Source organism: Terrapene carolina, unplaced genomic scaffold, assembly GCF_002925995.2.
Source record: "Terrapene carolina triunguis isolate 2854851 unplaced genomic scaffold, T_m_triunguis-2.0 Scaffold68, whole genome shotgun sequence".
In the NCBI taxonomy this organism is placed as follows: Eukaryota; Metazoa; Chordata; order Testudines; family Emydidae; genus Terrapene; species Terrapene triunguis.
In genome coordinates this window covers 67,191,091-67,218,855 of record NW_020664419.1, presented here as the reverse complement: position 1 = coordinate 67,218,855, position 27,765 = coordinate 67,191,091, and the positions used below count along the sequence as shown (strand labels likewise).

Below are 27,765 nucleotides of genomic sequence, written 5' to 3'. Positions count from 1 at the left end.
CAGCCTGGAAAACCCTGACCATGACTGGAGGGAACAAGATGTGGGTCTCTGCCCAAGAGAGGTGACAGCTGAGGAACAGGGAGCCTAAAAGCGGATGCCCTTGCTGGACTCCATAGGGGAATACAGGTGCAGTTGACCTGACCTGCGACAGGAACGTCCAGCTAGGTCCATCCTGCTACAACAGCCTTGGACAATAAGGAAGAAAGTTGAGGTGAGAGCAGAGATACCCACATCTGCCAACAGACCTTTGAAGTATCATTGTGCCTACCTAATACACAGATTCCAGGACTGCTGAAATTTGATCTTTGCTGTCTGAAACCACTCCTTCAGCAAGAACAGTGATTTTAACACCTGCATAGCCTGTCACAGACAATGGGTCAGAGGCTTGTCATAAGGACAGATAAAGGCCCAAGAACTGGAAGGGTTAATTAGACAGACAAAAGGTAAGCTAAGAAAGGTTCTGCGAAGGATAAATAGGAACTCAGAAGTCATCCTGTCCCCTCTATTCGAGGGAGGGCAAGTCTGAGATGCTAACAAGAAGCTTCCATTCTCCTGGGCAATGACTACAAATTCTGTAAACACTATTTGTTGCTTGTACCTGTTCAAGTAACATAAGAAAAATCCATCAAGTTAGACTTGGAAAACTTGGACTCATATAGTAGGAGGAGATAGTCTTACTCATATCACAGTTTCAAGAACTTACATTTTTTTGTTGGTTTTTGTTTTGGATGCATTAGAGTCCTCAGTTTAATGTAATTTGTTTATCAAGGCGCTAACATCAGTTTTTCATATTAGATTTTGTTTCCTGACAGCTATGTATTTAGGTTTCCAAGATTTTTAGAAATTTTTTAAAAAGAACAGCAGTTTAGGAGTATTCCTGAATTACATGGCTACCAACCTATATTCAGGGTATTTACTGCCCTCAAATCCAAAACTTGCTGTATTTTGTCTTGGATAAATAACAAACAAACGTATAGACCAAGGGACCAATACCAAATAGGTCAGATCTCAGAAAACATCAGAGCTAGAAATGAATGAGGTATATTATTAAAAAATTAATTCAGGTTTAAATTAGTTTTCCAGTGGTATGCAGCATTCATAGCCCAACCTGGTCACCCAACATTGAATCTTGAACTGTGGCCGAATCCTGCTCTCATTTACCCCAATGTAAAGCTGGAGTCACTTCACACAATATACTTTACTCTGTATTTACAATGGTATAACAGGAAAGAATTTGGCCATGGGTGGGAGGGGGTAAAAGGGGATTTATTCCGATTTTACTTCCCCAAATCCAATTTAAAAGGTATCATGACTTCAGCAACCATTGTCCAGAGAACTACTAATGCAATTTTATACTATCAGAAAGCATAGAGTCTGTCTTTTAAATGGCATAAAACATTTATCACAAATTAGTAGCTAAAGTAGCAGCAGCTAGAGTCATATCACAACTGAAGTGAAGAAAAGTGAGATAGTAATCAGAAGTGATTTCAAGATCCTGTATTTCATTAACAGCAGGGTTACAGGATTTGTAAACTTTTCCAATAAGTGGTCCTGAACCATTGGTTAGAAAGGAAATGTGACATCTGTTCCCTTACGGAACATACCTGAATGTGCTTTCATTTTATAGTCTATTTTAAAGTACAGTAGAACCTCAGAGTTACGAACAGCTCAGAAATGGAGTTTGTTCATAACTCTGAACAAAACGTTATGGTTCTTCTTTCAAAAGTTTACAATTGAATATTGACTTAATACAGCTTTGAAACTTTCCTATGCAGGAAAATGCTGCTTTCCCTTTATTTTTTTTTTAGTAGTTTACGTTTAAAGTAGTACTGCACTGTATTTGAATTTTTTTGTTTTTTGTTTTTGGTCTCTGCTGCTGTCTGATTGCATACTTCCAGTTCCAAATGAGGTATGTGGTTGACTGATCAGTTCGTAACTCTGATATTCGTAAGTCTGACGTTCTGCTGCAATTCCCTTTCATCCATTTAGAAGGAAGTTTTTAGATATTCTAACAGCAGGTTTTGCAGAGTTCATTTAAAATCTCTGCATATGTGCGTCCCAAGTATTCTTGCTAAGTCTGACTACCAGAGCTTTGGGAACAGGTTTGATGCAATTATATTCTGCCATTGTTCCCTGCTTATTAGAGCTCTGCTCAAACTTTAAGCCTTTTCTCTAACTTCATCTTTCATTCATTGTTTGTCTTCGTACAATAACTACTAGTGCCAAAGTCTAGGGCAGCTGAAAATCTTTATTTTTTTTAATGTTCATGTTCACTTCTACTTGTTAGAAGAAAGTCAGCCAACCGTTCCTTCCCAAGAATGTGAGCACTCCTCCTGTAGATGGCTTGACCTCAAAAAAATCTAATTATGTGTCCTTCTTGAAGTAATTCCTGAACACTGTAGGTCAAAATCAGAGTTCCCAGGTATAAAAATATTTTAGAATTCTTCATTTCATGGCTGCGCACTCTGCATGCAAATACCTTCCAAACAATGAAAGCTCTCACTTTTTATGCCCTATGCTGGTTCACAGTCTATAATTTCATACAGCTAGAAATAAAAATGCTGCACACGTATTGAAACATAACGTGTTTAACAACTCTCTCAAATATGAGCCCCTGTACAAGTCTGAACACAAACACGGTCTTCTTTGATAAAATGAATGAGGATGTGAGGCAGGTACAAATAGACAAGATTTATACCCTTACCATGTTGCTTTTTAGTTCATCATTACATATTTGTAGAGGTCACAGACTTCAGGAAGAATCATCTTTATACACTTAAAATCAGGTGAGTTTTTATATTAAATTGTTGTGCAGAAAAAGATCAGATTAGTGTGTTTATTAAACATATATGTACAATGTATATGCCCAACAAGCAAAACCATTTAGCCTCTGAATAACACATGTAGTCATAGATGTAAGGTACAGGTATGACAATACGTTCTTAAAGCACTATTTAGCTACATAGTCTAGCTACTATTCCCTCTCCACCAATTATAAAGATGATCACTATTAACACTATTTTTCCTAACAGCTAAAAATCAATGTCACTGTTGGTTATGATTTAACACTAGATTACTGCAGATTATGGTTTGAAGCTTTGAATGTTTCGTAATATCCATTGCCTCTGTGTATGCAGGCATTCCAAACCTTCAGACTCAACAGTACAATGACAACTGCAATTCCTTGTGCACTTTCAAATCTAACTGTATGCCTGAGAAATTTTGGGTGCATAAGGAATGCGTCAGACTAACAGTTGAAAGATGGAAAGGAATGTTTGCTAATAATGCAGATTGCTACGGGTCTGACCTTGTGAGTTTTTGAGCACTTCCTGAAAGATGCAAGCATCTTCAAGGGATACAGGATAAATTAAAACCCATACGATTAAGTGGTTGCTGTAATTTTAATTGTACTGGATACTGGAGTCTGATTGTAAGAACTGATGCTTCTGAACCTGACACAGGTCAAAAAGTTGCATGTGTGCATGTGAGAGAGAGAGAGAAAATGGCTTTAAGTCCATTCTGGAGCCACTAGACTGGTTCCAAGGGGCAACATGGAATAGCATCAGGGCTGCTCTAAATTGCGCCAATTGGTAACATACACAATGGGATCTCCAGGATGTGTCAGCTCCCAAATCATGTTTTTTCCCCAGCCAAACTTTGGAGGAAGGAAAAATAAAGAAACATCGGTAAGGAACTACTATGCTGACCCTAAGTCACATGGACATTCACCCAGTTAAGTAACCAGTTAAACCAGAGAGGTGCAAAGCTGATTGAGCAGAGACCAATTTTAGCCCTAGATTGTTAAACAATAACTGCAATCTTAAACCCTGATCTTGTGAGGTGCTGAGCTCTCTCAGAAGTGCAAGCAACCTCCTCCCCTATTGATATACACTGCACATTATTACCATTGTATCCTGGCACTGATTTTCCTGCCTGTCCTGGTGGAGGAGTTGTAGAGTTTCCCAAACCGATGCAGGAAGCAGTAACTGCAGATCCAGTTTCTGTTATGTAATAGAAGGAAAATGTGTCAGTTAAGGCTTGTACGTAGTGTCATTAAGTACTTATTGGTGCCAAGCTTGGTTTCTAGTTCGGAACATCAAAAATACATTCCCAGATGAGCAATGAAAGATTTAGAATTCAGAAGATTCATATATAATATGTAATGAATGCAAATTCACCACAGAAACCAGAGTGCTCTAAAAGGCCATGTTTCCGTTCAATAACAGACAATTTAAAAAAAAAAATCTGTATTGCACTAAGAAAAAAGGAACCTGTAGCTTATTCTGCTGTGGACCTAGGGGAGTCAGAGAACAATAAATTACACGTTCGCAAGAAACCTATAGATGATCGGACTGCTACATAAGATTATTTTATATGTGTATTTTAAGAGTTGTCCCATCAACCAGAATCAAGAGGAACAATCTCTAGAAAACACACTAGCCCAGACTTGTTTTATTATTATTCTACCTCTCTGTTTAGATTGTCCTAGTGATTTCTGTGTAAAGTGTGTATCACTAGGTGGTTGCACGTTTCGTAGCTTCTGTAGGCCGAGCTGACTGCACACACCAGCATTCCTCCATTCCACTCCATAAGCTCCCATCCTCCTTTATTTCAGGGACTCCCTGTAACTTCCCCCACCCTGTCCCTCATGCCTGGGGCTCTACGTGTCCCCTATCCGTCCCTCCGCTCCATGCAAATGGCTCTGTGCGCCCTCATCCTCCCCCCCCCCCCATTTCCCCTCATGGCAGGGACTCTGTGTGCTCCTTCATTTCCCCTATAATACCAGGGTCCCCCAAATTCCCTCCCACCATGGACTGTATGTTTCATTGCCTCCCCTATACCAGGGTCCTCCCATTCCAGGGGCTCTGTGTATGCTCCCATCCCTCATTTCCTCTTCCTCATCATTTTTATTTCCATCTGTCATTCAGGGTGTCAACATGTTAAGCTACTGGAAGGATGAGGAGAGATGAGATGGGATACTGTTATACTGGAAGTTATTAATGGGTGCCTTCAACCAGTTTGATTTATAGACAACTGGAGAGAAAGTGGAAGCTGTTGTGCTAAACAGATGACAGGGGCTCCATGTCCCCCATTTTCCTCCTTTCAGTTTTTCAATTTTGCCTGTAAATCGATACACTCATGCCTAGAATATTCCCTGGAATTGATCAGATGTGGCATTTAAAATTTATGGTGTTACATACAGACAGAGGAATGCAGTTGTGCAAAGCCTTCTCAAGGTCGACCAACTGTATGCAGAATTCTATTTTGGGGCTGAGAAATTCTCTCCCTTGAGATGCTCAGTAAGCAGACAAATGTAATATTTCCCAATTTCATGCTGCTGGGCAGGAAGACCAGAGAGTAGTCTCTGTTATGAAGCAATGGATCACTACTTTATCTGGACCTACTGCAGATAGTTCAGGAATATCTATTTTATAACTCATGGGGTTCTCATTGAGATAACACTTTGGGAACTATTTGCAGATACACAATGAAGAAGAAAGGAAAAATAAAGTAGTATAAAGTATGTTGTAGTAGTAGTATAAAGTAAGTATGTCTGTGCTGCAGTCATGATTAAAGCTAGCTCAGATACATTCACACGAGTTGCAACCAAATCCCATGACTGCAATGTAGACATATCTCAAGTTTCTGAAGCTGCTAGAAAGAAACTTCATGGGAGTGCTGGGGGAAGAGGAGTCATTCCTTCAGTATTGCCAGCCCCAAGCATTCAACAAATCATGAGTCAAGCCCCCAAAAGCATGAGATTTGACAAGCAGTACAATGAGGTGTTGTGTTTTTTTTACTTGCTTTCTGGCTTGTGAATCTTCAGTGCTCAGATATTCAAGCTTATCTCCACACCCAGGATGGCTAGGAATTTACTTTCATTAAAATGAAAGCTGAGATTCTGATGTGATTATATAACTCCAGGGTCTGGAGGAGGGGGAGAGGGTTAATGAAAAAAAATTATAAGACTCACAATAAAACTGTGAGAGTTGTCTATGTTTATAGGAGCATTGCTCTACAGCAGCCATACTTCCTTCTGGAAGGAAGCTAAGTCTGTATTCTCGCTATGGAGGCTTTTCATGTTGGTAGATTCTTACAGGAGTTAACCAGTCAGTGGTGAGATTAATACAGAATATTTAATAGGGTCCTTATTCAATCTACTGGCTTTCCCATGTATGCAAGGCCCAAAATGGGCTGGTGTGCAGTAGTTTTGGCCAGTGACACTGATGGCCTTACTGGAATTTCAACTCATCCATTTTTCAAACTAAGCAAGCCAGTGCAGGACCAGAGATGGCCCTTGAACTTGCACCAAGGTGAAGCTGTGCCCAGCAAGAGAAGCATGCCAAGTTGTGAAAAAATCCCACCTTAAGGCAGCCTGTCTCAGATGCTGGCTGCAGGAGGCAGATAACAGCTACACTTACAAGAGCCACAGAGGTCACAGATAGAATAGGGGAAAGGCAGTGGACGCAGCTGGTGGCAGCTTGAACTGGAACCTCAGGGATCTCCAGTGGGAGGAAGCTGAAACTGGCCTGAACAGGAGCCTTGAGGGTTAAAGGGAAAGTAGGAAAGATAAAAACAAATGGAGGCAACAACTAACTGAGCAGAGGGAGAACAGGTCAGAAGAGATTGGGAGAAAGTAAGACTGAGGGTTGCACCCAGGCTGAGAGAAAAACGGGGGAGGGGGGCGGGCACAGATTCATAGTAGAAAACAGAAAGGGGGGAGAAAATGGTTCAGAGTTATAATGAGAAAAGGAGGAAAGAGAGTGGAATAAATGATGTGTGAAAACTAGAAAAAACGATAAGGATATAGTGTTACTGCACCTCTGAGCCATAGTTTAAGTGAGGGTTTTGGCAAAGATTAATAACATCACAATATGGGCCTATTTCCTTGAAAGAGAGAGAGACTCGTATTTTGCAGGCAGAAAAAAAGGTAAGGGGTTCCTGCTTCGCTATGATGTCAAAGAAAGGAGCCTCATCCCATTTAACAATGTGTGTGAGGATATTTGCCAGGGTTCTCTTGTAGTAGAAGCAGGGAGGTAGTAGCAGAAGGTAATGGAGCTGCAGAAGCAGAAACCCTGACAGATGTTATTCAGCAGGTTTGGAACTGCATTTTCCCCAAAACACTGATATTCGGCTATTATAGACCCTAACCTTTTCTTCCCCATTCAATTTATTTTAAACAGAATGAAGTCAAATTGAAAAATAAGGGCAGATACACTTAAATACACCAAATTTCTACACAGTCCGCATTTCCCTGGGGAGGTGGAGGGAATCAGAAAGCAAGGGGAAGGGGAGAATCTTCCAGCTGATTGCAGGAGTTGCAGGGAGGAGGCTGCCAAACCTACTGCAACAGGTCTGTTGAGAAAGGCCTGGTTTACACTACTAAGTTATGCCAGCATAACTATGTCACATAGCAGTGTGAAAAAATTCATACCTTCTAGGCCAGTGGTGGGTCTGCAGACGGTCAATGTAAACACAGTCTCGCAGACCACCAGCCGATTACCCTGATGAGCCGCATGTTGCCCACCACTGTTCTAGGCAGTCTAGCTATGCCAGCGGAATGGAGTAGTGCAGATGCAACTAAGCCGACAGAAGAGTCTTTCTGTTGGCTTAGCTAAAATCACTCAAGGTTGATGTGCTACTACTGAAGTAGAAGAACTCCTTCTATCAGCATATGCAGTGTCTACACTAGCGGTCTATGCCAGCATAGCTTTACTGAAATAGACTCTTTCAGTGCAGACCTGGCCAAAAGGTGGTATGTGGGTTTGGCTTTTAGATCAGAGCTGAGAAGAGGAAATCATGGGACACAGTCAGTCTCCTTTCAGATGACCTGGACTGCTCATTTGTTTGTGGACATCACTTGTCAGTGTATTTAAAATTTAAACTTCTGACAAGCTGATGCCCAACTACCTGCTGCTGCGGTGGGTGGTACTGAGGAAAAAGCTCCCCTTCCAAACGCCACTCTTCAGCCTGTTAACGTTCTCCCTGTGAGGCCCTCCAGCCTATCCTCACTGCTTCAGTATACCCCAAACAACTGCTACTCTATACAGCTCCTTTCTCTAATGCCTCCTGTTCCCATAGATGAGGTCACATTCACTGCTGACAGAGTCAGGTGCAACTCCATTAACTTCAGCTTAGACCAGCAACGGATATAGGCCCAGGCACCAAATGAATGTGGGGGGAGGCAGAATGCAGACTTGAAAGCCTTGCAGTACAATCCTGCAAGAATGAAAAATGTGTGGGGGTGAGGGGGATGACACGGGAGGGAAGTAGGAGGATAGGGAGCTAGAAACTTAGGGCTGGGAAATCCAGGGCCCCAGACAGTATCCCACCCGTATAACACAACAGTCATCACAAATCTCCTCTTAGGGCACCTGGGCCTCCTCTATTCCCCGCCACCCCCCCCCATCTTCAGGAAACCCAGGATCCATTCCAGAAAATAGAGGATTCAGTATTTAACCACCTGAGTAAAGGACTTTGTGGGAGTCAGGGTAGCTCTGCTGACATCATCCCAATGGAGTGACTGCAGCCAAGAGAGCCACAAACATATTGTCCCCCTGCTATGATAATGGTGGAAGACCTCCCCACCCCCATGTTGGATTCCCGAATCAGGGAGTCCATGTAGGACTGGTCTAGTTTGCAGGAAGAATATACTCAGTGTTAGGTCTGTGACTAGAAAGCGTGGAAGAGTCTGGTCATGGAGATCCTGGACTCATTTTGTCTTATTCCACTCCAAGGAGTTGGCCTGAAACTGCTAAACTCAGTTCACGTGGACTGCAAAGTAGTTCCTTCACTGAAAATTGTTACAGTATCTATCAACCTAAGCCACATTTGAACTTGTAACAGACAGCCATCGCCAAAAAGCTGAATGTCCCATTATGAGTTTCATGAAACCATCCAATACACCACTTTATCACTGTTTTAATGCAATGTTGTGGATGTGACTGTCGGTAACTCAGCAAACCAATTTATATTTCTTACTCACAACATTGCCAAGTACAGAAATATTAATAAATTCTACCTTTAGTATCATTGTTGACAGCAGTTTGTGAACTCCAGCCAATTTCTCTTTATACACAAGTTGACAGGAATAGGGAATGCCTTTGACAAGGAAAATTACTACAGCTGCAAAGCAATGACTCTGTCAGAAAAATGGAATGAGCATAGAACATTACAGTAACCTAATCCACAGATATGATTAGTGTGCACTAGGAACTGACATAAATTTGTCACTGCAGAGTCCTGCTGTTCAAAGGTCTTGGACGGGGGGAGATTTGTGAAGTCTTCAAGGATAAGTTAGGATCCACTTTGTGTTTTTTATGCACAATCTACAAAACTAACAATGTGAACTAAAAGTGAACCATGCTATTATATTGATTTATATTTCTGCACTTACTCACTACACAATAAAAAAATATAAAAAGACTGAACTGTGTTCCATCTCTTCTAAATAAGGAATATATATTTCCAAAACAGCGGATATGCAATTTCAGTAGCAGCTACTTTATGATACTGTCTTGCTAGTTACCACTGTGAATGTAACATTTTTAGTATCTACCCTACCATAGGTAGGTATGCTGGTCAAATGCTGGTCCCTGATGTGCACACGTGGTTCGCATGAGACAGTGGGAACCTAACAAACAACCCTGTATGCTGGCCCAACTAGCCCTGTATACTGTTTTTCAACAGTGGCCAGTGCCAGATGCTTCAAAGGGAATGAAGATAAGAGGGCAACTATCATCTAGTCCCAGGTTCTAGAAGTCAGAGGTTTAAAGAGAAAGCATGAGGCTGTTTTCCCTATCTTGGCTAATAGCCATTGATGGACCTAACCTCCACGAACCTATCTAGTTCTTTTTTGAACCCAGTTATACTTTTGGCCTTCACAACATCCCCTTGCAACTAGTTCCACAGATTGCCTGTGCATTGTGTAAAGCACTTTCTTTGTGTTTGTTTTAAACCTGCTGGCTATTAAATTAATTGGGTCACACCTGGTTCTTGTGTTATGTTAAGGGATAAATAACACGTCTGTATTCACTGTCTCTATATCATTCCTGATTATACACCCCTATCACATCCCCCCTTAATTATATCTTTCCTAAGATGAATAGTCCCAGTCTTTTTAATCTCTCCTCATGTGGAAGCTGATTCATACCCCTCATCATTTTTGTTATCCTCTCTGTACCTTTTCCAGTTCTAACATATCTTTTTTGAGATGGGGCAACCAGATCTGCACACAGTATTCAAGGTGTGGGTGTAACATGCATTTATATAGTGATATTTCCAGTCTTATTATCTATCCTTTCCTAATGGTACCTCACAATATTAGCATTTTTGACTGCCGCTACATATTGAGGAGATGTTTTCAGAGAACTATCCACAGGGACTCCAAGATCTCTTTCTTGAGTGGTAACAGCTGATTTAGACCCCATCATTTTGTATGTGTAATTGAGATTATTTTTTCCAATATGCATAACTTTGTATTTATCAACATTGAATTTCACCTATCATTTTGTTGCCTGCTCACACAATTTTGTGAGATCTCTTTGTCACTTCTCACAGTCAGCTTTGGACTTATCTATCTTGAGTACTTTTGTATCATTTGCAAATTTTGCCACCTCACAGTTTACCCCTTTTTCCAGAGAACTGATGAATACAGTGAATGGCACAGGTTCCAATACAGATCCTTGGGGGACCTCACTATTTACCACTTTCCACTGTGAAAACTGATGCTTTATTCCTACACTTTGTTTCCTATCTTTTAACCAGTTATTGATCCATGAGAGGACTTTCCCTTTTATCCCATGATTACCTACTTTGCTTATGAGTTTTTGGTGAGGGATCTTGTCAAAGGCTTTCTGAAAGTCCAAGTACACTATTCCAATGGATCACTCTCATCCACATACTTGCTAACATTCTCAAAGAATTCTAATACATTGGGGAGGCATGATTTCCCTTTACAAAACTGTGCTGACTCTTCCCCAACGTATCGTGTTCATGTGTCTGATAATTCTGTTCTTTACTATAGTTTCAACCAATTTGCCTTGTACTAAAATTAGGCTTACTGGCCTATATAATTGCCAGGATCACCTCTGGAGCCTTTTTTAAAAAAACATCAGTGTTACATCAGCTATTCTCATTAGCTATTAGTCATCTACTACACAGGCTGATTTAAGTGACAGGTTACATACCACGGTTTGTAGTTCTGTAATTTCATATTTGAGTTTCTTCAGAATTCTTGGGTGAATACTTATTCTTCAGTATTCTTGGGTGAATACTAGGACTTATTACTGTTTAATTTATCAATTTGTTCCAAAACCAATTTTTTTCACAACACGCACAGTCAACCTGTGGAACTCCTTGCCAGAGGATGTTGTGAAGGCGAAGACTATAACAGGGTTCAAAAAAGAACTAGATAAGTTCATGGAGGATAGGTCCATCAAAGGCTATTAGCCAGGATGGACAGGGATGGTGTCCCTAGCCTCTGTTTGCCAGAAACTGGGAATGGGTGACAGGTGATGGATCGCTTGATGATTACCTGTTCTGTTCATTCCCTTTGGGGCATCTGGCATTGGCCACTGTCGGAAGACAGGATACTAGGCTAGATTGGACCTTTAGTCTGACCCAGTATGGCCATTCTTATGTTAACCTCCTCTATTGACACTTCAATCTTGGACAGTTCCTCAGACCTGCCACCTAAAAGAATGGTTCAGATGTGGGAATCTCCCTCATATCCTCTGCAGTGACGACCGATGCAAAGTATTCACGTAGGGCTTGTCTACACTATCACTTTTGTCGGTATAACTTATGTCGCACAGGAGTGTGAAAAAACACCCCCGAGCAACATAAGTTACACCAACAGAAGCACCGGGGTGGACAGCGCTATGTCAGTGGGAGACCTTCTCCTGCCAACACAGCTACCGCTGCTCGCGGAGGTGGTTTTGTTATGCGAACAGGAGAGCTCTCTCACATCGGCATAGAGAGGCTACACGAGCGATCTTACAGCAGCGCAGCTGCATTGGTACAGCCGTGCCGCTGTTAGTTCGCTAGTGTAGACATGGCCTTACCTTCTCCACAACAGTTTTGTCTTCCTTCAGTGCTCCTTTAGCACCTTGATTGCCCTGTGGCCCCACTGATTTTTTGGCAGGCTTCCTGCATCTGATGCACTTTTTAAAAAAAATTGCTGTTTGTATGTTTTGTTGGTTACTCTTCAAATTCTTTTTTGACTTTCCTAATTATGCTTTTACACTTGCCAGAATTTATGTTCCTTTTCATTTTCCTCTGTAGAATTTGGCTTCCAATTTTAAAAGGATGCCTTTCTCCCCTCTAACCACCTCTTTTACTCTGCTGTTTATCCACAGTGGGTGTTTTTTGCACCTCTTTTTTTTTTTTTTTTTTTTTTAATTTGGGCTATACATGTACTTTGAGCCTCTATTATTGTGTTTTCAAATTGTTTCCATGCATCTTGCAGGCATTTCACTTGTCAAAGGGGAGGGAAGATTAGGGAAACAGTAACAAAGACATACATTCATATAGGTCATCTACTAACCTGTGACTAGCCACTTTACTACCAGGAAAACAGCTAGTGAACAATTACACTTAGGAAAAGTTATTTACACTTTGGTGCCTACCACTGGGAGAAGTTCTTCATCCCATCCTCTGCCCCTCTTCACACTGTTCAGTGCGTCAGCAAATGAAGTAAAATTTACTGGCAAAGATTCAATTTTCTGAAAGGCTAAACTCCATCCTAGCATACTGAACAGGATGTTAGAATTTGGAGGAAGATAACACCTGGAAAGATCTTTTGCCTGCCCGGCACCAAATCTGTCAGAAAGCTAGTCTGGAATTAAACACAATTTACTCATTAGACACTATTTGATGAGGTGAGGTAAAGACACACTTTCATTCTTACCTCTGAATTTATTTTCTATTTATGTTTCTTTGAACTGTGATAATTGTGTCAGAGGCAATTTTATGTTTAATTCCAGACTACTTATGAGATTTGGTATACACAGATCAAAGGATTTTGAAAGCTGATAGTTATATTCTTTTTTTTCCACCTATGTCCTCTTATTTGTTAGATATGCAATGTGCCAACATGGTGCTAGGTGCCAATAGCCTGCTAAAAATAGGATTACATCCACTACAAAGTCAGAAAGGGTAAGCAGCAGGATTCTGCCCTTATAGCAAGGGTCATCATAAATACTACATTTAAGGTAATACTCAAGTTGATTGTTTCATTTGATTTTAAATCAACTTTCTGATGGAGACTCCTTCATTAGTTTGTCATGATCTTTTTAAAATTTCTTTAAAAAGAAATATCATAATGGTAGGACAAAGTTTTCCCAACATATACAGAATATCCAGCAGTGAGACTGAAACCCAACCAGAAAAGACAGCCCTTTTCCCCTTCCTGCTCTGGTATCCTGTAGTCAGTGAAAGAGAGACTGCCATACACTAAGTGATTTTCTCTGAAGACAAACTTGTAAAACTTTTGATAGTGAGAATTACTTGACTCTTGCCAAGTGGAGACAGTCTGCATTCACCATGCTGCCCATTACTCAAAATGGATCTACTTGTTAGAGAAACAGAACAGAAATGTTGTCATCTTCAGGCTGGATTATGGCAACGTACTCTACTTAGGATGATTTTGGAAAGGTGCCAGGAAGTTTCAGCTATGTACAATGTGGATGACTGACTTTTAAGTGGGTTAGGCTAAGAGGAGCATACAACTCTAGTGCTCCACCCTGACTTCCCATCTATTTCCGGGTGCACTTCAAGGAGCTGATTCTCAATAAGCTAGCAAAGAAATAGGATAACTTGGTCACCTCAGTCCAGACTATTGCAATATACCTGCCGTAAGGCTACCTTTAAAGAACCCTAAGAAGCCTCAGCTAGTGCAGAATGTGGCCACATGGCATTTAAGTATCTTAGGTTGACATGACACCAGATCGCTATGCTAAGGTCATATACCAGGGCTCCACGTTTTTTTATCCTACCTTGAGTCTACAAGAAAAGTGAAAAACCTTTAGAGAAGCACAGCATTAGGCTCATGAACAGAAGTTTTGATCATTCCAAGTTTTTTTCCACACAAAACTGAAATTGGAATTTGACCTGGCTTCATTGGGATGAACTGTATGTGACACCTTAAAAGGCACCCAATTTATTTGCAAAGGTTATCCTGATTATCTCCATTCAGAAACTGAAACATAGAAATTTAACCCATAAAACAAAGAAAAGAGGCAGAGGAAAGGTGATGTATAACGCAGAATGGAAAAGAGGAAAGATACAAAACAAAAAAGAGCAGAAACAACAAACGATGGAGGAGTTAAAGACAGAGAAATTGGAAAGTCTTCAGTACCAAAGAGATTCCTTGATACACATAAACTCTCACAGTACAATCCAGTCCCTTGCACAAAATCTGCATGTAACAGTCCTCCTGGCTATGGCCACATTTGCTGTTCATTGTCCACTCCTACTCAAAGCTCTTTGTAGTATCATTATTAATTTGTATCATGGTAGCACGCAGAGGTCTCAGTAAGAATCAGATCCACCTCCCCCTTGTGCTAGTTGCTGTACAGTCACAGAGTAAGAGCTTACATCCTAAAAAAATACTTAAAATCAGACAGATGGGGCAAAGGGATTGTGATACGACATAACCCATACAGGTGGCTGCCACTGTTTCCTTTGTAAGAGTAAGGATGACCTTGAAGTTAAGGTGCTAAATTGGGACTTTCTGTCACAGTTTCCCAGTGTGATCTTCAAGTCTTAGTTAAGATGAGGATACTATTACTTCCTCTTTCCCAATTTTTGTTCATCTAGTCTATTTAGTCCCATTAAGGAAAGCACTTAACTTTAAGCCCTGTGTTTAAATCTTACTGAAGTCAATGGGACTTAAGCACATGCTTAAGTGCTTTCCTGAACAGAGATGCTTTTCTGAATCAGAACCTCAGATTGCAAACTCCCTGAGACACAAGCTGTCTTTCTGAACTCATCTATACACTGATGTAACTGTATCTGTTTCTAAACCAGTAGTTAAACTCGGTATACCCCCTAGTGGGGATGCAATTATTCAAATATGAGAGTATTTATAGCAGCATTGCTTAGTTTGGTAAATAAGCTACACCAATACAGCACTTATAAATTGGTATAACTGAACCCACACTGGGAGATGCACCAATTTAACTATAATAGCTTTTAAACCAATATACTTAACTCAGTACAAATACTGTAGGCAAACAAGACCTTATTATGTGCTTTTGCAACACGTAGTACAAAAGGGGTTTGCGTTTGACTATGGCTTCCTGGTACTACCATAATAAAAATAAACTTGATCTTGGACTCTGGAGCCACAACCAGCGTTTCTGTAACAACTGGGTACAGGTAACCCTGATAACACTACTTCTGTCATTTCTTGCAAATATACAAAATCCAGAGGAAGTCACAAGACCTGTTAAAATATTTAAAAGATGATTTTGTCTGGAGAAACAGTGCTTGTTTCTTTATAAAATTACAAAAACTCAAGTTCATTCAGAGAATTTGTGTTTCTTTTTTAAATGTAGTCACACGAGAACTCAACAACTCCTTTTTCTTCCTATAGCCTCCAGGCATCAGTAGTCACCGCACACCTGCTTTCATGAACATGTGTTTCATTTGTGAAAACCACACTCTCATGGTAATATAGTTGTTATGATATTCAATTCAATAATAAAAATATATAATTCCCAAGATCTTTGCCGAACTCTCTCAATCCAGTGTGTAAACATTATGCAGTAAAAGCTTTCTGGCATGTTGACGGAATTGGGGGTGCAGGGTAATCAAAAATTCCGGTTAACTAAGAGTTATACTTACCAATGGAATACCAATTTTCAAAGAATTAGAATACAATCAAATGAATAAAGTATAAAATACTAAACAAGTACTCACCAATCCAGTAGTAGCACTGCACTGCAGAGTGGTTGGTTTCTTGAAGCACTTAGGTGTATACAGGTAAAGTTTTCTATACAGTAGGTTATCTTATGACACTACATATCACTATGGGCAGCGCATGGTGTACACCCAGATCACTAAAAATACACGTAACACTAAAACTATACTGAACATCATTTAATCTTTTTTTGATAATTCAGAAGGCACTTTAGGATCTTGCAGTGCCTCAGGGTCATCATTATCAACATCAATTTCATTGTAGATGTAGAAGAAGGTGTAGGAGATAGGGTCATTACAGATTCAGCCCAATGACATACCCAGGAACCTGCTTTTTTGAATAAATCCCGGATACCAGCTTGTTTACTTGTCTTTTGCCTCCTTTGCCTAAAAGTAGAGTGCAGAATGTACAGTTGCATAACCTCCTGGGCATTATACTAGTCCTAGTTACTAGATTGAAGATTTGTATTAGGAGCTATCAGAAATGCCAGTTAATAGAGCTTTCTGATTGATAAAGTGCCGGATAACACAGCTTGTACTGTATATTTATATACTGTATTGTGCACAATGTACACACACACACACACACACCTGCCCGCCTCTGGGGTTTCAAAGAACACCCAAAACTTGCAAACTTTGGAAGTGTGGCTGCAATTAACTGAGCTTATTGGGAAACACTCATTAGCTTAACTGGAATTTAGTTGCCTATGACAAGGGTTGAAATAAAAGTCCAGTGATCTTGTAGTGCTCCAAGTCAGTCACAGTGCAGCTGAAGTTTATAGATGGAATTTGCGAGTGGAATTTGCAAGAGCAGAGTGTTTGTTGAGATATTCAGACAGAAGGAGCAGGCAGTGCTTTCGGTCTTACTTTGAAGATTTCAGATAATAGGACTAAAGATTTAAAGATGCATAAAATAATGCAATGCATATGATTATAAAATGTATTTTCATGCTTTAATTGAAACCCATTTTTTTATTCTCTTCCTGTTGTAATACTATAACTGATACATGATGAAATACTTAATAGACACAAATGGATGTTATAAAAAGTAATTACACATCTCAGTGCTAACCATTTACTGTTTAATCATTTTGAGAAAGTGTTATATATTTTATGCAGAGTTATACTGTAACGATGGAAGAGGATGATTAGATTATTACTGTGTAATTTAGGTAAATTTCTCTGCAGCAGGGATTAACATTTTATAAATTGTTTCTCTCCCTCTCTCTCTCTCTTCAAGAAAATCTTCATCAAGGCTGCCTTAAATCTTGCAAAGGATTATTCTTCCCATAAACTAGATTCATGGAGCTTAACTCTGGGCTTCCTGTTCTCAAATCATCAGTAAAATTGTCTCCTTGACACTAATGAGGACTCTGTTCTACGAACTAGAGGGAAAAAACAGTTGCCAAGCAACAAGAATGACATCAGCAACCTGTAACATTTTCACATAAATATACAAACTGGGGGCGCTGTCACAGCCGCTTTCACTCTCACAGCTGAGACTGCATTACACTTAACTCACTGTTTCTTACACAAACGCCCCCCTCCCGCCCCTACATTCTCCTATCTAGTGCATCCTAAAAATAGCTCAGAGATGAGCTCCATAACTGAAGATCATTTTACAATTCCTTTGTTTCCAACCATCAAAACTGCATAAAGGAAATTTGAAAAGGGGTGGGCATTTATAATGCTTTATTCTTATTACTGCAGGTCCCTTAACTGCATGTGGAATAACAGTCGGAAATGACTTAGATTAAGCAGCACAGAGAAACTAAAATCAGATGGAAACAAAAAAGCTTAAAATATGCTAAACTTATATAGAAAATCAGATTGGATACCATAAATTAGAATACAGAATTATAAAGAAGCAGAGGTGACCACTGTGAGGAAACCAGTAAACCTGTGCAATTTAGAGAGCACAAGCTGTTTGTGCTTTAATTTACTGGAGCAGATCCCAGTACCGGCTCCCTGAACCCATAGGCAAACCTTTATCATTTCTAAAAATAAAACCAAAGGGATTAGAAGCTTTTTCAAGACACAGCTTTCCTTCCCTCAGTCATCGAACCTGCACCATCTCTGCTGCCTAGAGCACTTCCCATGATGCAGAGGAGGATTGATCGTCTGTCAAATGAACATTTGAAGTAATTCATGTGGGATAAAACATCTTTGGAGGAGAATATAGAAGCCACATCCAGCAGGATGATGAGATGGATCAGAGTGAGTAGCACTGAACAGCTGCTCACAGCAAACTTAGGTACCTGTAACAATTTTATTCCAACTAAGATGATCATTTTAAAGAATAAACATAATTAAAGCAAACATTCTTGAGTGCCCAGTGGAGAATGTGGAAATGAATTAAAACTTTTCTGCAGGAAAATAATCCTCAAATCTGAGTACATTAATGAAGCAGATGCCAGCTAAGTGTCTGGATTAGAATCTTCTGCATCCGGAGAAGAGCCTCAGAAATCCCATGAGGATACAAGATTAGAGGAGGAATGTAGACAATGGTGACTCCGAATGACTACAGGCAGCAGAAAGATCAGTCCTAGTGGCCAGTTTAAGTAAGACACATCACTAGTCAAAATGTGAAGAATATGCTAAGACTGCATTAATAAGGTGATAGATAGTAGATAATGTTTTCACCCCTCACCATTATATAAATCAATAGTCTGTCACCTGGCAGTTACACTAATTACCATACATTCAAAATTACTAAGGCTATCAATACTTAGACCTCAGGGGAAAAACTGATCACCAGATGGAATCAGGAAGAGCTCCTCACTCATGACACAATGTTTGCATAAATAGATAGGAAAAAGAACAAAAATTTAAAAAGTTACAATGTTCCTTTCTCTGAAATATCTTGATAGGCCACAGTAGAGGATGGGATACCCAGCCAGCCAACTATTAGTTAGATATGGTCATGGCAATGACTATGGTCCCTATGAAAAACTGCTTAAAGTAAGAGGCCACAGATAATGTTGTGTACTTCTAAGTGGATGAGCTCAGACTATTAACCCTTTCAAAAATAACTTCTTAAGTAAGATAGCCACTTACCTGTCCTATCTCCAATATGAAAGTCTGAGACAAGTCCAGATTTTGCAAAACACGAAGTTCAGTGACCCAAGCGTTTCACCGCTATGGTATTTTCTGCAGAATTCACCCCTTTCTTCCAGAGTTTTGCTGCAGAATCTCGGCTTCCAATTTAAAAAGAAAAATGTTTCTAGCCTTTTTTGCTGCAGAGAAGGCCTCAAAAGTATGAACAGACTGTAAACTGAAACAATAGCTCTGAGACATGTGTCTTGCCTCACTCATCTCACGTCATAATTTGGCATTTTCTGAAGATTCTATGAAATTCACCATTTTACTGCAATTAGAAACCCAATATTCTTTTGTCAACCTGTCCTGATGGGACCTGCTAGCAGCTGCCTCTTGCTCTGTAAGGTTCCCCACATGGGGGAATTAATTGGATTACAATGCATACTCCCTGCACTGTTCCATAGAGCAAGGTAGCAGGGGTTGGAAAGAGAGAACTGGAATCTAACGCCATCATCCCTGACACATGTGGGGAGAAGAAGAATCTGAGACAGGTCACATGGGCATTATGGGAGTTGAAGCCTATGGAGTATGTATGGAAAATAGGGCTGTCAAGTGATTAAAAAAATTAATTGTGATTAATCGCACTGTAAAACAATAATATAATACCATTTATTTAAATATTTTTGGATGTTTTCTACATTTTCAAATATATTGATTTCAATTACAACACAGAATACAAAATGTACAGTGCTCACTTTATACTTATTTTTATTACAAATATTTGCACTGTAAAAATAAAAAGAAATACTATTTTTCAATTCAACTAATACAAGTACTGTAGTGCAATCTCTTTATCATGAAAGTTGAACTCACATGTAGGATTATGTACATGTGACAGGGCGTGACTCACCTCTGTTCCTGGATCCATGTCACTCCCAGGACCGTGGTGTCCTCTTCATGACACTACCCTCTGGCTGGGCCATACTCCGTGTTCCCCCCTTCTGGGTAGACTGCAGTCCATTGTCCAGCCACTTCCTTCAGTGGCAAGTGCAGTCTACTCTTTAGCCTCCTCGCCAGTGGTGAGGAGCAGGGGAGAGGGACCCGGGCCCACCCACTACTCTGGGTCCTGGCCCAGGGACCCTGTAGATAGCAGCCACTTACTGCATCCCCTCCGACTCCTCTGTGGATCTCCCTGAGCCACTTCCCCGCAGCCCCAGCACCTTCTTTGCCCTAGCCTCAGGGCTTCAGCCTGCAGCACCAGCCTATAGCACTGCTATGTCCAGAGTGCTTGCTGAACTCAGCCTGCAAGGCAGCCAGTCTACCTCCCTCCTCAAGCTCCAGGGAGTGGCTCCCTCTGCTCTGCCCTGCAGCCCTTCTTATATGAGCCTGCCAGGCCATGATTGGCTGCTCCTCTCAGACCCTTTCCAATTGGCTGCCTCTGGCGCAGCCTCGCTATGGCTGCTTTTAACCCTTTTTCTACTAGTGTGTACAAAAAAATAACTGCATTCAAAAACAAAACAATCTAAAACATTAGAGCCTACAAGTCCACTCAGTCCTACTTATTGTTCAGCCAATCACTCAAACAAGTTTGTTTACATTTGCAGGAGATAATGCTGCCCGCTTCTTGTTTACAATGTCACCTGAAAGTGAGAACAGGCTTTTGCTTGGCACTGTTGTAGCCGTCTCAAGATATTTACATGGCAGATGCGCTAAAGATTCATTTGTCCCTTCATGTTTCAACCACCATTCTAGGGGACATGTGTCCATGCTGATGACGGATTCTACTCGATAACGATCCAAACCAGTGTGGACTGACATGTTCATTTTCATCAACTGAGTCAGATGCCACCGCATCGGAGTGTAACTCTTTTAAGACTTCTGAAAGCATGCTCCACACCTCGTCCCTCTCAGATTTTGGAAAGCACTTCAGATTCTTAAACCTTGGGTCGAGTGCTTTAGAAATCTCACATTGGTACCTTCTTTGTGTTTTGTCAAATCTGCAGTGAAAGTGTTCTTAAAACGAACAACATATACTGGGTCATCATCCAAGACTGCTATAACATGAAATATATGGAAGAATGCGGGTAAAACAGAGCGGGGATATACAATTCTCTCCCAAGGAGATCAGCCATAAATTTAATTAAGACTTTTTTTTAAACAAGCGTCATCAGCATGGAAGCATGTCCTCTGGAATGGTGGCCGAAGCATGAAGGGGCATACGAATGTTTAGCATATGTGGCACGTAAATTCCTTGCAATGTCAGCTACAAAAGTGCCATGCGAACACCTGTTCTCACTTTCTGGTGACATTGTAAATAAGAAGTGGGCAGCATTATCTGCCGTAAATATAAACAAACTTGTTTGTCTTTGTGATTGGCTGAACAATAAGTAGGACTGAGTGGACTTGTAGGCTCTAAAGTTTTACATTGTTTTGGAGTGCAGTTATGTAACAACAACAAAAAAATCTACATTTGTAAGTTGCACTTTCACGATAAAGAGATTGCACTACAGTACTTGTATGAGGTGAACTGAAAAATACAATTTCTTTTATCATTTTTACAGTGCAAATATTTGTAATCAAAAATATTAATATAAAGTGAGCATTGTACACCTCGTATTCTGTGTTGTAATCAAAATCAATATATTTGAAAATGTAGAAAAACATCCAAAAATATTTAATAAAATTGAATTGGTTTATTGTTTAACAGTGCAAACTGTGATTAATTGCGATTAATTTTTTTAATCGTGATTAATTTTTTGAGTTAATCGCGTGCAATTAATTGACAGCCATAATGGAGAACATAATAAAAACCCATCCTCTCAAATTATCATGGTCAAAAACAGTCAGTAACAATATTTGTATCAATGAGTATTGTCAACTGTGAACCACAGCTCTGAGATTGCTAAGCAATTTTGGGACTGTCTCTTTGTTATATATTTATACGGGGCTTAGGACAATGGGGTCCTGGTCTACGACTAGGGATCCTAGGTACTACCTCAATACAAATAATAAATAACAGCAGTAATTATAATAATCGTTCTCTGTGTTTGAGAGAAGACAGGGACGGGAATGAAGGATATTTCATGATGACAGAGTAAATTAAATTTTGCCATGGAATTTATCGGGTTGCTGACAGGGAATTTGGTCTCGTGCTACAGAGTACTCAAGGCCCTTATTATGTTATACAAACAACAACCACCTTTTGAGCAGCCATACTGTGCCAAACACCACGATATCTATCTTGATACCTAATGCTCAAACTGCTCTTACATACTCCATTTATGGCAGCTTATTTCCACAAAAGCAGATTTGTACAATTCTCTTTCAAAGTACACCTCTACCCCGATAGAACGCGACCTGATATAACACAAACTCGGATATAACACGGTAAAGCAGCGGGGAGCCCCAGGCCCTTTAAAGCGCCACCCGAGCCCAGCTGCCGGAACCCTGGAGCTCCGGCAACCGGGCTCGGGTGGTGATTTAAACGGCCAGAGGCTCCGGTCGCTGTGGGGAGCCCCGGGCCCTTTAAATCCCTGCCTGAGCCTCGCTGCCGGAGCTCCGGTGGCGATTTAAAGGGCCGGGGGCTCCCCTCAGCGGCTGGAGCACCGAGCCCTTTAAATCACTGCCAGGGAAGCCAGTCCAATCCAGCGTGGCGTACTGGCTCTTGCCGGTATGCCGTACCAGACCGTACCCGATATAACGCAATCTCACCTATAAGGCGGTGAGATTTTTTGGCTCCCGAGGACCACGTTATATCGGGGTAGAGGTGTATGTGTGAATAAGTTGCAGACCCCTCTGAGCAGACATCACATCTGTAGTTGGAGAGATTTCTTTAAGAGACTGTATCATAGAATCATAGAACTGGAAGGGACCTCGAGAGGTCATCTAGTGCAGTCCCCAGCACTCAAGGCAGGACTAAGTATTATGTAGCCATCCCTGACAGGTGTTTGTCCAACCTACTCTTAAAAATCCCCAATAATGGAGATTCCACAACCTCCCTAGGCCATTTATTCCAGTGTTTAACCACTCTGACAGTAGGGAAATTTTTCCTAACGTCCAACCTAAACCGCCCTTGCTGCAATTTAAGCCCATTGCTTCTTGCCCTATCCTCAGAGGTTAAGAACAACAATTTTTCTCCCTCCTTCTTGCAACAACCATTTATGTACTTGAAAACTGTTGTTATGTCCCTTCTTAGTCTTCCCTTCTCCAGACTAAACAAACCCAATTTTTTTCAATCTTTCCTCATAGGTCATTTTTCTAGACTTTTAATCATTTTTTTTTCTCTTCTCTGGACTTTCTCCAATTTGTCCACATCTTTCCTGAAATGTGGCGTCCAGAACTGGACACAATAGAATCATAGAATATCAGGGTTGGAAGGGACCTCAGGAGGTCATCTAGTCCAACCCCCTGCTCAAAGCAGGACCAATTCCCAACTAAATCATCCCAGCCAGGGCTTTGTCAAGCCAGGCCTTAAAAACCTCCAAGGAAGGAGACTCCACCACCTCCCTAGGTAATGCATTCCAGTGCTTCACCACCCTCCTAGTGAAATAGTGTTTCCTAATATCCAACCTAGACCTCCCCCACTGCAACTTGAGACCATTGCTCCTTGTTCTGTCATCTGCCACCATTGAGAACAGCCAAGTTCCATCCTCTTTGGAACCCCCCTTCAGGTAGTTGAAGGCTGCTATCAAATCCCCACTCATTCTTCTCTTCTGGAGACTAAACAATCCCAGTTCCCTCAGCCTCTCCTCATAAGTCATGCGCTCCAGACCCCTAATCATTTTTGTTGCCCTCCGCTGGACTCTTTCCAATTTTTCCAGTGTGGGGCCCAAAACTGGACACAGTACTCCAGATGAGGCCTCACCAATGTCAAATAAAGGGGAACGATCATGTCCCTCCATCTGCTGGCAATCCCCCTACTTATACAGCCCAAAATGCCGTTAGCCTTCTTGGCAACAAGAGCACACTGCTGACTCATATCCAGCTTCTCGTCCACTGTGACCCCTAGGTCCTTTTCTGCAGAACTGCTACCTAGCCATTCGGTCCCTAGTCTGTAGCTGTGCATGGGATTCTTCCGTCCTAAGTGCAGGACTCTGCACTTGTCCTTGTTGAACCTCATCAGGTTTCTTTTGGCCCAATCCTCTAATTTGTCTAGGTCCCTCTGTATCCGATCCCTACCCTCTAATGTATCTATCACGCCTCCTAGTTTACTGTCATCGGCAAACTTGCTGAGAGTGCAGTCCACACCATCCTCCAGATCATTAATACAGATATTAAACAAAACCGGCCCCAGGACCGACCCTTGGGGCACTCCGCTTGAAACTGGCTGCCAACTGGACATGGAGCCATTGATCACTACCCGTTGAGCCCGACGATCTAGCCAGCTTTCTATCCACCTTACAGTCCATTCATCCAGCCCATACTTCTTTAACTTGGCAGCAAGAATACTGTTGCGGACTAATCAGCGCGGAGTAGAGTGGAAGAATTACTTCTCATGTCTTGCTTACAATACACCTACTAATATATCCCAGAATGATGTTTAATTTTTTTGCAACAGCGTTACACCGTTGACTCATATTTAGCATGTGATCCACTATGATTCCCAGATCCCTTTCCGCAGTACTCCTTCCTAGTCGGTCATTTCCCATTTTGTATGTGTGCAACTGATTGTTCCTTCCTAAGTAGAATACTTTGCATTTGTCCATATTGAATTTTATCCTATTTACTTCAGACCATTTCTCCAGTTTGTCCAGATTATTTTGAATTTTAATACTATCCTCCAAAGCACATGCAACCCCTCCCAGCTTGGTGTTGTCCGCAAACTTTATGAGTGTACTCTCTATGCCATTATCTAAATCATTGATGAAGATATTGAACAGAATCGGACCCAGAATCAATTCCTGCAGGATCCCACTCGTTATGCCCTTCCAGAATGACTGTGAACCACTGATACCTACTCTCTGGGAACGATTTTCCAACCAGTTATGCACCCACCTTATAATAGCTCCATCTAGGTTGTATTTCCCTAGTTTGTTTATGAGAAGGTCATGAGAGACAGTATCAAAAGCCTTAAAGTCAAGATATATCACATCTACCGCTTCCCCCCTATCCACAAGGCTTGTTACCCTGTCAAAGAAAGCTATCAGGTTGGTTTGACATGATTTGTTCTTGACAAATCCATGCTGACTTATTTATCACCTTATTATCTTCTAGATGTTTGCAAATTGATTACTTAATTATTTGCTCCATTATCTTTCCAGATACAGAAGTTAAGCTGACTGGTCTGTAATTGTCCTTATTTCCCTTTTTATAGATGGGCACTCTATTTGCCCTTTTCCAGTCTTCTGGAATGTCTCTCCTCTTCCATGACTTTTCAAGATAATTGCTAATGGCTCATATATCTCCTCAGTCAGATCTCAGATATCTCCTTGTCTTGTATCTACAAGACAAATGAGCCTTACTTCTTACACTTAATGGAAATAGAAGGAAATCTTATTTGTTTACCTTTTTTTGAAGACAGAAAAAATGATTGGACAATTTCACTTCATATCTTTGTTTTACTGGCACTGAATAACTAACAGCTCAATGCAGAGGAGGCTCTCTAATGCAAACTTTCACAACCATCACCTCTTCAATTACAGCAATGAAGAGGTCTTGGAGTGACAATTATATTCCTCTACTAAAATCCAGGTTCCAGCTCTAATGGAAGTAATCCATTCTCAGTATTTCCTCATGTATCCATGCTAAGGAAAATGGGCACCTCCTTGGAAAACTGGACATACCAATTATAGTTCCTGAATTTTAAAAGATTTAGGATACTTCAAAGATATTTTTGTCAAAGTACCTTACATGATATTTATTTAGAATGCTTAACTAGAAAAACCTGCCAGAGGCAAATTATATTCCCTTAAAACACCAATACACACATAATGCTGGGACCCAAATGTATTTTTCTATTACCCATCACTCACTCACACACACAGAACAAAACATATGTAAGCATGACAGGAAACTTTTTCTTTGAGCACAGGAACTTCTGAGCTCTAACCCTGAATCTGTAATGACTTGCTGTGTGGCTTGGGGCAAGTCATCTCTCTTCCTCAACTTCCACATCTGTGAAAGTGGGATAACACTTTACCTATCTCATAGGGGTGTTATTAGAATTAATTAGCTCATGTTTGAACAACCACTTTGAAGATGAAAAGTGCTATTTAAATGCAAAGTATTATTTTTCTATAAATATGCAAAAACCAAGCACCTGCACTAATATATGCATAAAACCAAAACAAAATTATCCCTTCTCTATACATAGATGAACACAATGTTCAAATGCACTACTCCCATCCATAGGCAGGTCTCTCAAACCTCCCCTACTCCAAACATATACAATCATATCTTCTAAGATATGCAAATTATATATTTAATGTTTGTTTTTATAAAATGTGTATATATTTTGTCATAAGACTTTCTATAAAAGCAATTAAAAGAAAACAAAAAATGTATTATTGATTAAATGACCCAGCCCCTAGATATCATCTTCCCTAGCTCCATTCTAATATGTCATCATGGTTTACAGGTGATCTGTGACAAATAAAGTGAGAGGAAAAGATGTCTAAAGTACCAAATGACAGAAGTGGGCTGGATCTGACCAATAGCACTATAACAATTTTAGAGCCTTTTTGCAGTTGTTGTGCATGAGGCAAACAGGAGTTTATTTTTTTAGCATTGGCTTACTCCTGATCAGCAGAGTTGTTTCAAGTAATGGACAGCTTTGGTTATTCCAACTGAAGCGAGTACCTCCCATTGCGAGGAAATTGCATGTTACTTTGAAGAGAAAATTGATTGGCCTGAAATATCCACTTCAGCAGATGCAGAGTGATTAAGCCTTTTCTGGCTAAGTTTAGGCCAATGATGCTCCCTGAGATACTAGAGACGTTAGGAATATTTTGTGCTACAATCTGTGCTTTGCAACCAAGTGCTTCTTTTCTGAGCAAGGCAAGCAGGGAAGAACAGCATCCCCAGCTGGTGGAGACTGCCAATGACCTACGTAGGAGAGGTTGCTGATTTCTGTAAAGGAAGTTGTTGTGAGGCCATCACTTGGTGCTTGTGATAATAGCCAGATTTTTCCCAGGATCGCAATTTTCCATTTTTCGTTAAGGGTACTGTGGCAAAACAATTCTCAGAGCATTTTGACGTACAAAATCTTCCTGACCCCTATCAATCTGGGTACAGACTGTGGAGTATTCTGGGTGCCTTGCTAGATGATCTGCTGATAAAGATCAAGTATCCATAGTGATACTGAGGAGTCCGGTGGCACCTTAATGAAAGCTTATGCCCAAATAAATCTGTTAGTCTTTAAGGTGCCACCGGATTCCTCGTTGTTTTTGTGGATACAGACTAACACAGCTACCCCTGAGATACATATTGATACTGTCAGATCTATCGGCTCTCATAAATACCATTGGCCATGAAGCACTGTTGACTTGCCCCATTTTCTTCCATTAGGGTTCACAGACTTCATTCTTATCTCCTAAAGAGGTTCCAGATGGTCATCGCTGGCAAATGCTTTTCTGTCAAAGAGTGGTCCCCCAGGGCTTCATCTTCTTTCTTTCTACTCCATGTGTATACAGACCGATTAAGGAGATATGTACTATGGTATTTTAATGTGCCACTGACAACCATGCTTTCAAATGCCTTACCTAGCATTTGATAGATGCTGCGCCATGGATAACTGGCTGAAGCTCAGCCTAGGCAAGAAGGACGTGAAATTGGTAAGACTGGGGAAACAACCCAAACATATGT

The 27,765-nt window shown here is 40.7% G+C and overlaps 1 protein-coding gene across 3 annotated transcripts in view; it reads right to left on the bottom strand.

Moving 5' to 3' along the window:
- ACSS3 (acyl-CoA synthetase short chain family member 3) overlaps window positions 1-27,765 on the bottom strand; it is a 117,029-nt gene that overhangs the window by 26,424 nt on the left and 62,840 nt on the right. For all 3 annotated transcript variants that reach the window (XM_024196683.2, XM_024196684.3, XM_029910815.1), the window contains one exon: window positions 3,906-4,001. In XM_024196683.2, the coding sequence (XP_024052451.1) occupies window positions 3,906-4,001 (96 nt within the window). The remainder of the gene's footprint in view (window positions 1-3,905; window positions 4,002-27,765) is intronic.